The sequence below is a fragment of the Phodopus roborovskii genome, unplaced genomic scaffold (genome assembly GCF_943737965.1).
Source record: "Phodopus roborovskii unplaced genomic scaffold, PHOROB, whole genome shotgun sequence".
NCBI classification, from domain to species: Eukaryota; Metazoa; Chordata; class Mammalia; order Rodentia; family Cricetidae; genus Phodopus; species Phodopus roborovskii.
In genome coordinates, this window is record NW_026126480.1 from 12,364,630 (window position 1) to 12,381,455 (window position 16,826).

Sequence of the window (16,826 nt, forward strand, 5' to 3'; positions counted from 1 at the left end):
TATCATAATAAAACCACTGTTATGGCCAGGTGTGGTGATGCATGCCTTTAATCCCAGCACTCAAGAGGCAGAGGCCTGTGAGTTCAAGAACAGCCTGGTCTACATAGTGAGTTCCAGAACAGCCAGGGTTATATAGAGAAATCCCGTCTCAAAAACAAAAACAAACAGAGCAAAACAAAAAATACTGTTATGTATAATTAACATACACTAACAAAAACATTAAGAAATTGTTTTCCTACCAATTTTAAATAAGCGAAGCATCAATAGGTCATATTATATAATAGTAATTTGTTCATTAAATATTTCAAAGCTTCATGATATTTGTATTGAAAGACTGTTGGGCTATTCAGAGCCAAAGTTTCTTAACTTTCACAGAGAGTCTGACAATGCTGTGAGGGCTGGGGATGCACCTTAGTGGTAGAACATCTGTCTACCATACATAAGGCCATAGCTTTGATCCATACCAACAGTTTGGATAAAAGCTATGGACTCAGCTGGGCATGGTGTCTCGGGTCTATAATTCTAACTCTCAGAAAAAAATTGCATACAAAAATCTTTTTACATATAATTTCAGGATTTATCATGCTTAGATAATGAGGGTAATTTACCCAGAGTCAAAGCTTAAATGTGGCAGAACTGAAACTTGCCATGGACTGACCTAGTCAGGGGTCTCCTCCAGGGGAGAACAAGGACTCCGGTACTCAGGTTGGTAAGGATTCGGCAAGTGACGGACAGACACAACACACAGAGATGCTGCAAATTTACTTCAGTGAGAGCATCAGAGATACATACATACATACATACATACATACATACATACATACATGATTTAGGAACTAAGATTTGACACCATGCCAGGTTATATATCGTCATATCTGATGAGTGGTTACATGTTGACAACTTATCTTGAAACTAAAAGAACAGAGCAGGAAGTACCCTCTGAGTACCATCTGGCCTCCAGACAGTGGTTAATAGTTAATAGCCTCAGACCTGAGGTCAATTTTATTTTTAGAATCCTGTCAAGCTGACTCCTATGCAAAAATGTAGAAGTTTGTAAAGCTTAATATTTTTATGGCCAGTCAGGCCAATCTGGCTGTTTTTAAAGCCCCCTCTATCCATCTTTGGGGGGAGGTGAGCATCTGCCTTGTTAAACTAATTTGGTTCCTTGTTGTCAAAAAGCATCAAAGAGGCCTTGCTCTTTGATGTAATACACTTTCTCTCTGATGGGAGATGTCATTCTGTATGTTTCTCATACTGGTTACTGAATAAAGCACTGTTGGCCAATAGGAAAGTAGATAGGCAGGACTAGGAGACAAGGAGGAAAGAGGAAGGAGATAGGAGGGGTCAGCATGGAGAGACCGGGGAGACCAGACGCTTGCCTCACACCCCAGTAAGGAGACCACGTGGAAATACGCAGAAATGGGTTAATACTTAAGACAAAGCTAGCCGATAAGAAACAAGTAACCGGGCCAACAGCATTGTATCAAATACAGAGTCTCTGTGTATTATTTGGGGCTGGCGTGGCGGCGGGCGGAAAAACCGTACTCGTTACAAATGGCGCCCACGTGGCTACTAAGAACTTCCACTTAAAATTTAACAAAAGCTTAAAAAAGGGTTTTAGAAACAAAAGAACAGAGACAAGCAAGGTTTCTTGGTAGCAGCATTTTTCTCGGTTGAACTCTGCTTTGCGAGAGACAAGCAGATATTGCACGGCTCCTTTAAGAAAAGTTTCCTGACTCAGCATAAGCGGCAAAAAACTGCACTGCTTTTAAAAAACTCTGCTAACAATTTATTGGTGTGTATGAGAGATGGCAATGGCAGTGACCACATCTCCAATCCGGCAGCATGCAGACCAAGACAGTGAGCGCAGCTTTCAGTGCTGGCGGTAAAATAGCCACTGCCAACTTTTATAAACCGCGGCAGAAACAACAAAGACTTTCATTTTAACAATGTTGTTGTTTAACTGATAAAGACTCATGGCCAGAAAAAGATAAAGATTTACAGTAAAGACAGATTCACATTAAGAAAAAGCGCTAAACGTTTACAGTGTGTTTTAAAATATACGTAGACATGGAAAAATAAAATAAAATGGTTTTAAAGAGACAAAGAGAAACTGGGTGTGGTGGCACACACCTTTAATCTCAGAACTTGAGAGACAGAGGCAAGCAGAGCTCTTGTGATTTCAAAGTAAACCTGGTATGCAGAGTGAATTCCAGGACAGAAAAGAGTTACACAGTGAAACCCTGTCTCAAAAAATGAAAAAATTGAAGAAACGGAGTAATAATAAAGACACGTAAAGATGAAAAGCTCAGAGAGAATCTGGTTACTGTATGGTATTATATTGTCTTTGAATCGTTTGTATTTCTGAGTCTTTGTGGAGTTTTCCTGTTTATTGGAGGCACCCACTATCATTCTCTGAGTAAGTAATGCTTTCTACCATAAATCATAGTAGTAGGAATTCCTAGACTCTTTTTCCTAGCTCCTGGTGAACTCCCTGGGTCTTTTCCCTACTAGTCTCTGAACTTTTATTCTTTCACTATCCACCAAGACTTGGCCAGGATCTATTGTATTAATTATAGCCATAAAAGCCAAGAAAGATAAGGTACAGAACCCAAATCCACAGAATTTGATTGGTGCACTGGAACAAAGCATAGAGGCAGGATGCCAGAGACCTCTGGGAGACGAAGTTCCGTGGAACACATGCCTCTGATCCGAAAACATGGTTTTCACCATGTTACATAGACTCCACCAGAGTTGGTGTGGCAGAACCTGAACCCGTTTCCTGTGGAGAGCCAGTCTGACATAGGTCTCAAAGGTAACTGTTTTTATAAAACTCTGTTAGCAAGTTCAGAGCTGTGAGGTTCAAGTAGTGGTTTGCACTCTGCCTTAGAGAAGCAATTGCAGGTATACAGTTGTATGGGAGAATTACGATAAACCAATGAGGTAAAAGCTGTGAAGATTCCCTAACTAGATCAATAAAATCTCACTGACTACAGGAAGCCACAGACTGAAGACTCAAAGCCTCCTCACCTGCAGAGAAATTTAACCACCCACAGAAGCTATCAAGCCATCAGAGCCAGAGAAACAGGTGAAATGACTGATGTTTGGTAATACCTCCTAGTCATCGCTTGCAACAACCGAAGATTCGCATATATAGTTACACCTGCAAATGCTCTAAAACGCAGCTATCAGCTGAAAATAGCAATCCATCTATTACCTTGCCACACACCATTCATTCAATATTATAAATTTTTAAAATTAACTAACTTAAAGTATTTTATTAAAACAATTAATTTTTTAATTGATTAAAATAATTATGTATAATTGTTATTATTTTAACTTTTAACATTTTAATTATGCATACATGCATGTACACATGACTGCAACTACCGACAGAGACCTCAGGTATTGTGTCCCCTTGGTGCTAGAGTTAGAGGCAGTTATGCACCACGTGATATGTGTTTTAGGAACCAAACTTGGGCCCTCTGCAAAAGTAGTACTTACTCTTCCCTGCTCTCCCACCCTCCCAGTTTTAAGAGATAAAGTTTCTCTGTGTAACCCTGGTTGTCCTGGGACTCCAGGCTGGCCTTGAACTCACAGAGATCCTGCCTCTGCCTCCTAAGTGCTGTAATTAAAGACATGCGCTACTACTGCCTGGCTGCAGTATAAGCTCTGAATTTTAAAAAAATCTCTCCAGCTCCTCAACAAATGCCAATCTATAATTTCCACTCTGAGGTCTACGCTGAACTAAGTACTAAGAAGATTTTTGTCTCCAAAAATATCATAAATATCATGAGTAATAAAAACCAGGCAACTGGTGTTTTACTATGATAATCTGACCAAGGGGAAGATCATCTGCTGGCAGAACATCTTCAGCTCCCATGAGTCCAAACTAAAAACCCAAGACAACCAAGGGCAGCTCTGTATCTTTACAGCCCTACTGTGACCCACGTGTATCACATGATTTTCACATCTTTGCTCTCATAGGACTTGCCTTGCTTCTTACCTCTAGCACTTTCACCAAGTGTTTGTATCTGCCAATGCCATGAGTGGGCTTTGTCTTGTAGTGCCGCCTGTCCCTCAGCAGAACACCACCTAAGAGAAACAAGACAAACCCAGAGACAGACAGAGCATACAGATGGAGGTAGCTCTTGGATATTCCAGTTTTCCTTTCTCTCCTTTTAGCTCCTGAAATAGTTTCACCACCACCCGCCCCCACTACTCAGCTTTCTTTAGGAAATTCTCTCCTGAAAAAAGTCAATGGTGGTTAAGGGAACAAAATATATTTTAACGAGAGTCTCATTTCTTCTTGTTCCTCAACAAGCAACATTCTTTTGTCATTTTTGTTTCTTGGTTTGGTTGGTTTTGTTATTGTTGGTTTTTATTTTCTTGAGAGCAACTGCTCAGCAGGTAAGGATGCTGTTGCCAAGTCTGATGACTTAGTTTCAACTCCAGAACCCATGTGGTAGAAAGAATGACTTGTGAGAGCTGTCTTCTGTCCCCAGTATGTGTACACACCACAGACCACAAATCCTCATACACACACACATACCTCAGATCATAAATTAATAAACGTTATTTTTAAGACAGGGTCTCACTTTGTAGCCCAAGCTGTAACTCACTCTGTAGCCTAGGCTAGAACTCACTATATATGGTCCAAGCTGGCCTGAAACTCATAGTACTCTTCCTAGCTCAGCCTTGAAAGTGCTGAGCTCACAGGTATAAGCTACCATGCTCAGGCCTTTTGAGGTTTTCTTATGGAGAAAAGGAGGCAGGCATAAAAATAGACAGAAAAAAAAAAAAAAAAAAGAAAAGAAAGGATCAGGACTGTATATAAACTCTTAAAAAATGTGTAGACTGCTTAGCTGCTCACCACTTGCCTAATGCTCACACTCAAGTACGAGCCCAGCTACCACAAACAAATAAACAAAAAAGGTGATTTATTTGTGTTTATAGTTAGTATTTTGAATGAACATCCACCAAAAAAAAAAAAAAAAAAAAAAAGCTAGGTATATATGCCATTATTAAGAAAAAGAAGGAGGCTCTCTACAAGGACTTAGTGCCCATATCTTGCCTTCAAATACACACACACACACACACACACACACACACACACACACACACACACACACATTTTTGTTGGTTTCTCTAGTCTCTTTCGGTTGTCATTTTTATTTTTATCCAGAAATAAAAAGACAAGCTTCTGAGTAAGTCTGTGAGGGACTGTCTAGAGTAGGTGAATGAGGCAGCAATGTAGTCTCATTCCATGGCCTGGCATGGAGGGCTACACAAAAGAGATGCTCGCTGAGCACCAGCATCCCCTTTCTCTGCTTCCTGACTACGTGACCAGATGTGTCTTGTTCCTGCCCCACGCTTCCCCACCATGTCAGACTGTGTACCCTCCAACTGAAACAAAGCAGACCCTTCCTTACTTAAGTTGCTTCTTGTCAGGTATCTGCCTGGAGCACTGAAAAAATTAACTAATACAGGGAGCTCACAAAATGTGGAATGGGCCCCACCGAAAATATTACAGCAAAGCTGGGCCTTGTTAAGGGATTGGATCTCTTCATGAACAGCAATAAAGACATTATATATATGCTGTTTTTTTAAATGATTTTATTATTTTATGTGTATGTATATTTTGTATGCATGTATATATGTGCTCCACACACATGCAGTGCCTGCAAAGGGAAGAAGGCATCAGATTTCCCTGGAACTGGAGCTATAGATGGTTGTGAGCCAACACATAGATGTGCAGGAAACTGAACGCAGGTCCTCTGTAAGAGCAGCAAGTACTCTTAATTTTTGATCTATTGCTCCAGCCTCCTCAGTTATGTTTTTTTGTTGTTATTGTTTTATTTTGTTGTTGTTATTTTGTCTTTTGAGAAAGGGTTTCTCTGTAGCTGTGGAGGCTGTCCTGGAATTTGCTCTGAGGCTGGCCTCAAACTCAACAGAGATCCACCTGCCTCTGCCCCCTGAGTGCTGGGATTAAAGGTGTGTGCCACCACGGCCTGGCTCACTTTTTAGAAGTATTCAATACTAGCCAGATACTACACAGTCAGCACTGAATGTGACAGAAAAGGGTTTTGCTGTATTTTTCTAATGCTTGATGGCTTTTCACTACTTGATGATGACATTTCTTAAATAAGCATTTTAAGGACCTTGACTTTATAATCCAGGTCCAATTACTTTATCTCACCTCCTATTCTGTAAATTCTACTGGCCAGTCTACAGAAGTCTGGTAGTTGCCATGTCTTTAGTGCATTGTGGGGATGTCCCCCCTCATCTTGGTGACACCCTTCTGTAGCCCTAAACACACAAGACCCAGAGATCAGCTTCAGAGTTAGAGGTCTCACAAACCTGCCTGAATTACATAATAAAACACTACGTGTAAATTAAAATCCCAGATGTCAATCACCATGCTTAAGTATAGAGACACTCATTAACCCATCAGTGACTTCAAAAAGTAGACAGGAAACATATCTTTGAGATGATGATACAGCCCAAGTTGCAAGGGCTGCAAATGCTTGCCTTAGTCTCTCATCTGTGGGGATTCCTTGGCAAGGAGACATTCTTAAATTCAGTTTGGGACAATTCCTATAATTAGAGCTGCTGGTAATTAAAAAGCTGGCTCAAACTACTGTTAAATTAACCATTTCCCCCTTAAATGAAGGGTTTGGGTCAAACTGTCCGTGGTTAAACTGTTTAATTAGACAGTTGTTTTTATTGTAAAATGTGTGTAAGTTTGAAAGCCTCTTATTCCCAGTAAATTCAACTGGCTTCTTCCCCTCTACTCTGTGTCACTAAGTTGAATTTCTTGCTGTCTCACTAACACACGGCCTCCTGGGATGAAAGGCAACCCTTCCCTGATACAAAATCCCTTATTTCAGATGAAAAAACATTCAGTTGCCACAGCTGTAAGTTGTAAACCCACACGACTTCTCCCCTTTCCTCTGTCTGTGCCTCCACAACTGTCCTTCAGAACTCTTGTTTACTAATGGGAACCAAATCTGTCAGTCTAGGATAAGAGCAAACAACTCTATTTTAATTATTTCTCTTTAGAAATTGGAACAAGCATTTTCAGCAGAGTCATGTGGATAGAGAAAGGAGATGAAACTGGAATAGCACCAGCCAAGAATCTACTTACAGAATATTCTCTCTATTCAATAGACTTAAGTCCCCCAAGGACAAAGAAAATGCTAGCACCTGGCAAACAATATAAATTTGATGTATATTTAAAAAACAACAGAAAAAAATGGCTCTCCACATATTCTACCAAAGTGGTCTGCAACGACTTGTTCCTGGTAGCTGCCCAGCATTTTGTCAATGCTCCCCTCAACGCTTCTTAGTCTTGAATATGCCATATCCCTTTCTACTTTTTGCTCATGCTGTGGTCAGAGAACTCTGAGGTCCCTTCATTTACTTTCTTTTTATATATTTGCCTTGAACTACCATGTCCAAATAAATAAGAAAAAGATAGTGGCCATAAGCAGGCATTTCCTTGGACAGAGGCAGCTGTCACACTATGCATTCATATTTATTCTTTTCCTTATTCTTTTATCTCATTAGTTATGTGACAAACAGCTGTTATAGTACAAAGGTCCTTGTGTTCATAGACAGCACTAGGGAAACCAGGAATCTTAAACATGCAGAAAAAGATGTATAACCTTTTTTCTGACCAGAAGACTGGGAATGGAGGTGGCTAATAGCACAGATAACCTCTGAGCTATCTCTGTGACCAAGAGCACATCAGAGATCCTCCTTCTAGGCCCTTAAGAGAACACATGTAGCCTGTCTTTAGAACCCATCTTCATGGAAGAAATGACATGTACTTTGAGAAGAGTTTCAAAGTAATTATGTCTTATGTGCACATGTGTACTTTCCAAGTTGAACTGTACTTAAATATGCCTAAAACAAACTGCCCAGTGTCAGACTCTACAAGTTTGGACCAACACTGGCTACTGAGTCATGTTAAGCCAGAGTTCCTTCTTGCCTCTTGTGGATCATTACTCTGCCAACCCCGATGGCCACACAAATAGCTTTGAAATGATGATCGATAATGCAAACATGTCAAGTAATTCAGTTGACACAAACTAAAAATAATTGAGTTAATGAAATCGAATGGACACTCATTTTGGATGAAAGACTGAAAAAGCCCTAGACTGGTTGAGTATGTACTTGAGTATGTACTTGAAAAACAGGTTTGAGACAGTAGCAGTGCTATAATAATCAGAGAAGCAGCTGTAAAAACAAAAACAAACAAACAAAAACAAAAAGAACAAAAAACCAAACTGTGTTTCCAAACCTCACTGGATTTCCAAACCTCACTACAGTTTATAATAGAATTATCCTCATTTTTAAATTGAGGAAAGCAAGCTCCAGAGACATAGTCAAAGGTCATAAAATGTGCCAGACATGGGGCATGTCTTTAATCCTAGCATCTGTAAACCTGAGAGAGGAGAATCTTTAATCTAGATGTCACAGTAAGGCTGTCTCAAAATAATAAACAAGCAAGTTAACGGGTGGTGGTGGCTTAAGCCTTTGATCCCAACACTTAGGAGGCAGAGGCAAGTGAATCTTTGCCTTCAAGGCCAGCCTGGTCCTCAGAGGGAGTTCCAGAACAGCCAGAGTAACACAGAGAAACCTTCTTTCAAAACAAAAACAAAACAACAACAATAACAACAACAGAAAACAAGTAATTAATCATGAAAGAAGGAAATGGTAGAATTGGAATCCTAACTCACTACAGGGCTTTTGCTGTAACAACTTCATATTCTTGTTCTAGCCAATGAAGGAAGGATTTTACACACACACACACACACACACACACACACACACACACACACACACACACACACACACACCCCACCCTTGTAAAAGATACATTTGACAATCTAGACAAAATCATTGTAGAGTGCTAGAGGGCCATTTCCAGAAAGCAGACTATACCAAGATATAAGCATTTACCTGCAGAACAAATCGGATTCTCTCCCAAAATTCTGAATCTAAAAAGAGAGAGAAAAGTATGCTGAATATAATTAGATATTCACATTTACTTGCAAAATTACTATAGCCTTTATGCTCTATATTAGGATAGGCTAACAGTAGATACTTCCTTACTCTCTCCTTCCACAAACACTATTAAGCACCTGTTATATACCAGTTAAAGTGGTCTTGAGGAAGTAAACTAAGTACAGTATCTCTTATGAGGTCTACTTGGGAATGGTAAATATAAACACTGATCCAGAATAGAAACATGTACAAGAGTCAAAAGAAGTGTGGTCTCTTCAACCAGGAAGGTGGAAACAGGTGAATGGAACTGTTTAAACTGAATTGTTTAGTCAGGAACTAGAGGATAGAGAAATGGCTCAGAAGTAAAGAGAACTTGCTACTCTTATAAAGGACCCAGGTTCCGTTCCCAGCACACACATAGCAAACTGTCATAGCTTCAGTTCCAGGAAATCCAGTGCCCTCTTCTGGACTCTCTGGGAAACAGGCATGCACATGGTACACATATATACATGTAGGCAACTACTCATACACATAGAATTTTTTTTTTTTCCGTTTTTCGAGACAGGGTTTCTCTGTAGCTTTGAAGACTGTCCTGGAACTCCCTTCATAGACCAGGCTGGTCTCGAACTCACAGAGATCCTCCTGCCTCTGCCTCCTGAGTGCTGGACTAAAGGTATATGCCACCACCGCCCAGCCACATAGGATATTTTTTAAAAATTCTTTCTCTGGGGGCTGGAGAGAAGGCATCAGTGGTTAAGAGCACTGACTAATCTTCCACAGGACCTGGGTTCAATCCCCAGCACCTACACTGAAGCTAACAATTGTCTCATGCCCTCTATATGCTGGCAAAACACGCATAACAAAAAGTAAAAAATAAATAAATCTCAAAAAGATTTTTCTCTTCTAATCCCAGATGCTTCGGTGGGAGCATGCAGACATAGCCAAGTTCAAGAACCACACCACACATCCAATACTGAAAATGGCACAGGAATGGCATCAAGAAACCTCAGTCACAGCTGGGAGTGGGGGTGGAGTGGGGATGGCGCATACTTTAATCCCAGCCTGGTCTACAGAGCTAGTTCCAGGACAGCCAGGGAGGGAGGGAGGGAGAGAGGGAAAAAAAAAAAAAAAACCCAGAAAGATATGAATCTCTTAAAAAGAGGTCAACCTGTTGTGGAATATTCCTTTACACTGTATGAAGATGTGTCACTATGATTGGTTTAATAAAAAGCTAACCAGCCAATAGCCAGGATTTTGGGGGCAGAGAGAATGCTGGGAAGAAGGCTGAGTTGCCAGCCAGCCACGGAGGAAGCAGGAATAACATGGATTATACAGAGTAAAGGTAATAAAGCCAAGGGGCAGCACATAAATTAATAGAAATGGGTTAGTTTAAATTATAAGAGCTACTTAGAAACAAACCTAAGATATCAGCTGAGCTTTTATAGTTAATAATTAGCCTCTGTGTCATTATTGTAGAGCCAGCAGTTCCAGTGAAAAGGTCTGACTACACTGACCCTAAGTTCCTGACAAACATGCTCTTTGCCAAGAAACACAACAAGAAAGTCAGAAAAGGATGCAGGCAAACAATGTGAAGGCAATGAGTCCACGTGCAGAGGCCATTAAAGACCCTGTGAAACCTAAGGTCCAAACTGCCCAAGGTCCTCAGCTGTCTTACGTTCATTGCTCGCCCTAAGCATGGGAAGCAGATTCAAAACTACATGGACAAGGGTGGCAGGTTCTGCCAACCAAAGTCCAGGGTTCAAACTAAGGCAGAGGCCGTAGCTCTAGCTTAGGTTCAGGCTTCAGCTCCAGCTCAGGCTCCCAAAGGTGTCCAAGTCCCTTTAAAGGCCCACAGACAAGGCTTCTGTCTGCCACTGTGAAGACAAGATGGACTGGAATGACATACCTACACAATATTTACAGACAGCCAGTGCCCTGTGTTGTTTTTACAAATAAACTGTAGACAAGGTCTGTTTAAAAAAAAAAAAAAAAAAAAAAAAAAAACTTAATAAAAGTGACTATGGGCTGGGGTGTAGCTCAATAGTAGAGGGATTGCCTAGCATACTCAAAGCCCTGGGTTCGACCTCCTAATACTACAAAACACAAGACAAGGAGGAGAAGAGCAAACAGGAAAGGAAGGGAACTGATCTCAATTACTTAGCATGGCAGGAATTCAGGCTGAAGTATGGAAACAGAGAGCAACAGGATATGAGTAGAACTTAAGAGGGAGATAAGAGGACAGGGAGAAATATTCAGGCTGTAGAGGTGTTCAGGAGCCAGGTCATGAAGACTCTGTAAGCTGTACTGTTTGTTTGTACCCTGTGTAGACAAGGGAACACTCCTGGAAGAGTTAAAACAGGAGTGAAACCATCAAGCCTGAGTTTTTAAAACTCAGCAACGGTAGGAGATGAGACGGGAAGACATGAGACCGACGCGGGTGAATGGTGAGATGAACACAGCCTTGCAGTACTAGAGAAGACTGGGAAGATGGAAACAAGGGGACAGTAAGGAGAGATAGGCTGCACCGGGAATCAGGAGAACAGGACAAGCAGATGGCTCTGGTCCAGCTGACTAGGTAACTGGAGAATTCTGAGAACTTGAAACTGAACTGTGGTACAGGCTTGAAGAAAGCAAATCTGTGATGTAATGCTGACTAAACCATTTCTAAACTGTGACATTAAGTAAGATGTTTAATGTCACTGTAATTCAGTTATTTCATCTTTTAAAAAATAGGTATTCTCATGGAACTGAAATGTTCTCTTTAACTGAGTCAATTTTCTTTTCTTTTTTCTTTTTCTTTTCTTTCTTTCTTTTTTTTTTTTTTTTTTTTTTTTTTTTGAGATAGGGTTTCTCTGTGTAGCTTTGGAGCCTGTCCTGGAACTCACTCTGTAGACCTCAAACTCACAGAGATCTGCTTACTTCTGCCTCCCAAGTGCTGGGGTTAAAAGCATATGCTACCAATGCTTGGCTGGCATTTATATTTGTTCTATAATATTTTTGTGAAGGTTAGAGATAAGATGTAAAATGCCTTGGTATCATTGCAGATGTTTACCAAGTAGATAAATAATAATGAAAAAAATATATTGAAATGGAGAGTAAAAAGAAAAAGGCTTCAATACATGTTATTTTAAAAACCTAATGAAGGGAGGGAGGGAGAGGGAACTGGGAGCGATATGTAAAATAAAAAAAAAAGAATATATATATACGTACAAAAACCTAATGAATTTGAAACCTAATTGTAATTTATATAAGCTATATCATCTTAAAGCAATAGATTTCACTCTCTTTAGATTTCAGTTATTAAGTGTTGTAGGCCATGAGGATTGTAGAATTTATTTTGAGTAAGATGGTATAATAGTCTTCATTACCAACTTGAGAGGATTTAGAACTACCTAGGAGACACACCTCTGGGAATGTCAAGGACATTGTTCCCAGAGAAGTTTAGACTCAGAGAAAGAGAGACCTTGAATGTGGGCAGCACCATCCCATGGGCTGGGGTCCCAGGTTGAATAAAAAGAAGAAAAAGAGTGAGGCACAAGCTTTCACCTCTCCACTCTCTGACTGTGTATGCAGTACTCCTGTTTAAGGCCACACCTTCTCCACCACACTCAATCATACACTCAGACTAGAAGCCAATTCTTATTTGATAATGATGCTAAGGCCTCAGTTAATACAGATAGTTTCCCACTTTAGAATTTTGAGCAGAATCACTCGAATTTCAATATAAAGGGGGAAAAAGTAAACACATAGAGATGAGGAGCTGATTCCTCAGAGTTTAGCAAAACTGGAAGCATGATGCTAAAAACTCGAGGTAAGAAATGGTTACTTATATGCTGTATATGCAACTGTGAAGCCAATAGGCTCTATTGATAAACAGTGGAATAAGAGAAATAAGAGTATTGAGGGTAACTCCAAGGTTTTGTGCAATGAGATGAATGGAACTGACTTTTTCTGAAAATGGTGAAGGAGCAACATGGCTGGGAACTAAAAATTGAAATGCTTTGCAGGCATAGTGAACATGAAAGCAACGTCCATGAATCTACTCTATTTATCATTAATACACTTACCTTAAGAGAGAAAAGGCTTGCTTAGAAACGGTATCTTTCCACAGGCCCAGCACCTACAAGACAACAGTCATGTGAGGACCTTAACCTTTCAGAACGCCAAGCACCTCTTCTCACCAGGAAAACACAATATACAAACCAAAATGTACCAAAGGGTTCTTACCTAGCAAACACCTATCATGAAAGCAAACCACAGTCCTGTTTTCTTACTCTGACCATTACAGAAAATGCTTAAAAAACCAGAACCCCTCTCCCACAATTTTTCATCCCATTTCCCCTTTCCAACTTGATACATTTTATACATCTGCTATTCACCGTGTAGCAAGAGGGGCTTTCTTAAATATTCTTTAATTTTCAAACACTGCAATGTAATTTTTGGCAACTAAAGCCCAGAGAAGTTTTATTTTTTTAAAGTTACAGCTAAAAAAAGACTGTATCACTCCAAAGGCTGTGCCTCTCTTACGGCACACTATCTCTCTCAATAGCAACAGTAATAATCATACTACCACATGTGAGAGAACAATACTAATGTGAGGAGGCAACTGATATTTTAATCTCACTCTGCCTTGCTAGCATTCATCTGAAAGATCAGTGTACTATTTTACTAAGGAAGAATATGGCACATAGAAGTTCTTTTTATAAATTAGATAATAAATTCTAAATGTAATACCTCTTGTTTCTTTTACATTTACTCCTTAGCTGTCATCCCACCCCACTCCTACCCTGGCAATAGGTAATCTACTTCCTGCTCATCATGGGTAATAATTTCAATTCTTTTGACATGTATATGTAAAAAGATTATGCAAAACACAAAAATCTGAGAAACTGTCCCAGTCAAGACTAGTCTAAGGAAATATGATGACTAAATAGAATATAAAATGGGGGTGGATCTTGGAACAGAAAAAGAAATTAGATAAGAACCCTAATAAAGTATGGTTTTATGTTAATAGGACATCAACACTAGTTTATTAATCATAGAAATTATACTATTAATATAATTTTCCATGTATTTATTTATTTAAAGTGGGAGAGTGCATGTGAAGGTCAGAGGACAACTTGAGGAAATCAGTTCTCTATTTCCACCAGATGAGCCCCAGGAATCAAACTCAGGTTGGCAACCTTGACAGCGAGTTCCTTTAGCTGCTGAGCCATCTCACTGGCCCTAAAATGTTAACAGAGAATAGTGGGGTTTATGTGAACTTTTCATGCTGTTAACACCTTTTTTGTGGGAGGGGGGAGTAAATCTAAGTCACTTGTTTGTTTGTTGCTATTGTTAAGGTGCTAGAAAACAAACTCAGGCCTTTGTACCCTTTCCAGGAAACAAAGTTTCTTTTTAAAAAGCCTCCTAAGTGCCAAATACTGTATTGCATATTAAAAGGAATATAAAAACAAAATGTAACTAACACAATAAATTTTAAAGGCATTATATTAAGTTAAACAAGCAAGCAAGTCACAAAAGACTGAATACTGTATGGTAGAATCCCTTTCTATGAAATATTGAGAGTGGGCAAGTCTACAGGGAAAGGAAGTAGATTACCTATTGCCAGGGTAGGAGTGGGTTGGGGATGACAGCTAAGGAGTAAATGTAATAGAAACAAGAGGTATTACATGATGAAGTAAAACTATATGCCATTAAAAGCAAGCATGCCTGGCAGGACTTCCTGGGAAGAGGGCTGGAAATCCTGAGCTTTTGCAGCTTACAGATTTTCCTAAAGATCTGTTCAAAAGCAAGAACCAATTCCTGAGACAAGTGCTTAAAGGCACTGACAGACAAAAGGTTTACATCTACTTCAGTTTACACACAGTACTTAAGACTACTTCACTGAGATGCGTTATATCATCCAATAACCTCTATGCTGAGCCATCCTAGGGCCCAGGAACCTAAGAACCTGTTCCTCTCCGGTACAATGTACACAATCAAGTGTGAGTTGAAGAAAATTTAGAAAGAAATGAATAAATGGTATTCTTTGCAGCCATATATCTATTTGCATCCATATCTATTTTGTTTTATTCCAATCCTGTGTCTAAATTGCAACACTATTTTATAGTGCAGAAAACTGATGCTAAATTTACCTCAAAGTCACATAGTAACTCCCCAAAGCTAGCATAGGATTTGGGGTTCTCTGTCTCTGAAGTCCATAATTTCTCCGTTACATCTCCTCTCCCAAATGAAGAGATGGTACTTAATCATCAGAGGGAGAGCACCATGGGTAAAAGTGTTTGTCAGGCAAACCTGATAACCTGAGTCTGACTTCTGGAACTCCTAGTGGAAGGAGCAATCCAACTCCTGAAAGTTGTCCTCTGACCTCCTCATGCCCACTGTGGCATGTACACCTGTACTCTGTGGTGAGTATGTGATACACATACACACTCATAATGCTTAAATTTTTTTTTTTAAATGGGGAGGTAATCACATTTAGAAAAAGTTTCCCAAGGAATGTGAAGCCATAAAAGTTATGAAGGATGTAAAGAGAAAGAAAAAGGGCAAAGAACAAAGCAGATCTTTAAAAGTATAATTACATAACCAGGCAGCGGAGGCACATGCCTTTAATCCCAGCACTCAAGAGGCAGAGGTAGGCAGATCTCTGTGAGTTCAAGGCCAACCTGGTCTACAAAGTGAGTGCCAGGACAGGCTCCAAAGCTACACAGAGAAACTCTGTCTCAAAAAACCAAAATAAATAAATAGGTATAATTACATCTTATTCTATTACAAAAGACTATAGAGGGTGCTGGAGAGATGGCTCATCAGCTAAAAGCATTTGTCACTCCTGCAGAGGACTCAGGTTTGATTCCCAGCACCCACATACCTCAGTTCCAGGAGCTCTCATGGCCTCTTCTGACCTTCATAGGTAGCCAGGCACACATGTAGTGAACATACATACATGGAAGCAAAACACTCATACATAAAATTAAAAATGAATAAATCTAATATGGTAGTTTGAATATAATTGGCCCCCACTGGCATTATTAGGTGGTGTGGCTTTGTTGGAGTGGGTATGACCTTGTTGGAGGACATGTGTCACTGTAGGAGCGAGCTTTGAGGTTTCCTATGCTCAGGATACCACCCAGTGTCTCAGTCAACTAACTTACTGTTCCATGTAAGATGTAGGACTCTCAGCTTCAGCATCGTATCTGCCCGCACGCTGCCATGATGATCTTGGACTGAACCTCTAAAACTGTGAGTCACCCTCAATTAAATGTTTTCTTTATTAAAAAAAAAAAAAAGACTTACTGTGGTCATGGTGTCTCTTCACAGCAATAAAAATCCTAACTAAGACACTAAGTTTAAAAGTTTTTAAAACCATGTAAAGTGTGTGTATAATATGCTTACCATAATACTGGCCAGAGTAGGGAACTAAGAGTTTTTGGAGAGCTCAAGTTGGCCCCCCTGTCATTGGCCACATACCTCAAAGTTACAGCAGACAATGCAAAGTTCCCTGCTGACCCAAGATCCATTCACATGGCAGAATAGAACAGAAATCAGAGTGAACAGAATACATTTTAAATAGGTCACTTCAAATAGAGGAGGCTCTCGATGGAAAGAAAGATCTAGATGAGACTGCTTTCTCTTTATTTTAATTGTTCAGAATCCTGAGTCTCTACAATAGCTAAGGATTTAATTATCTAAAAGTCAGACTTAAATAGTTGACAACTTTTTGGAAGACATTCAAATTGTGAGCTACTCAACTCTGGGAAATGTGCTTTCTTTTTCCTGCAATGCCTCGCATTATTTATCAGGACAAAAGTAAT

At 39.8% G+C, this 16,826-nt stretch overlaps 1 protein-coding gene across 1 annotated transcript in view; it reads right to left on the reverse strand.

Annotated features, from left to right (window-relative positions):
- Mrpl48 (mitochondrial ribosomal protein L48) overlaps positions 1–16,826 on the reverse strand; it is a 61,086-nt gene that overhangs the window by 19,341 nt on the left and 24,919 nt on the right. The window contains exons 4-6 of the mRNA XM_051194034.1: positions 13,080–13,132; positions 8,968–9,005; positions 4,007–4,095 (exon numbers count right to left, since the gene is read on the reverse strand). Coding sequence (XP_051049991.1) covers positions 4,007–4,095; positions 8,968–9,005; positions 13,080–13,132 — 180 coding nt within the window. The remainder of the gene's footprint in view (positions 1–4,006; positions 4,096–8,967; positions 9,006–13,079; positions 13,133–16,826) is intronic.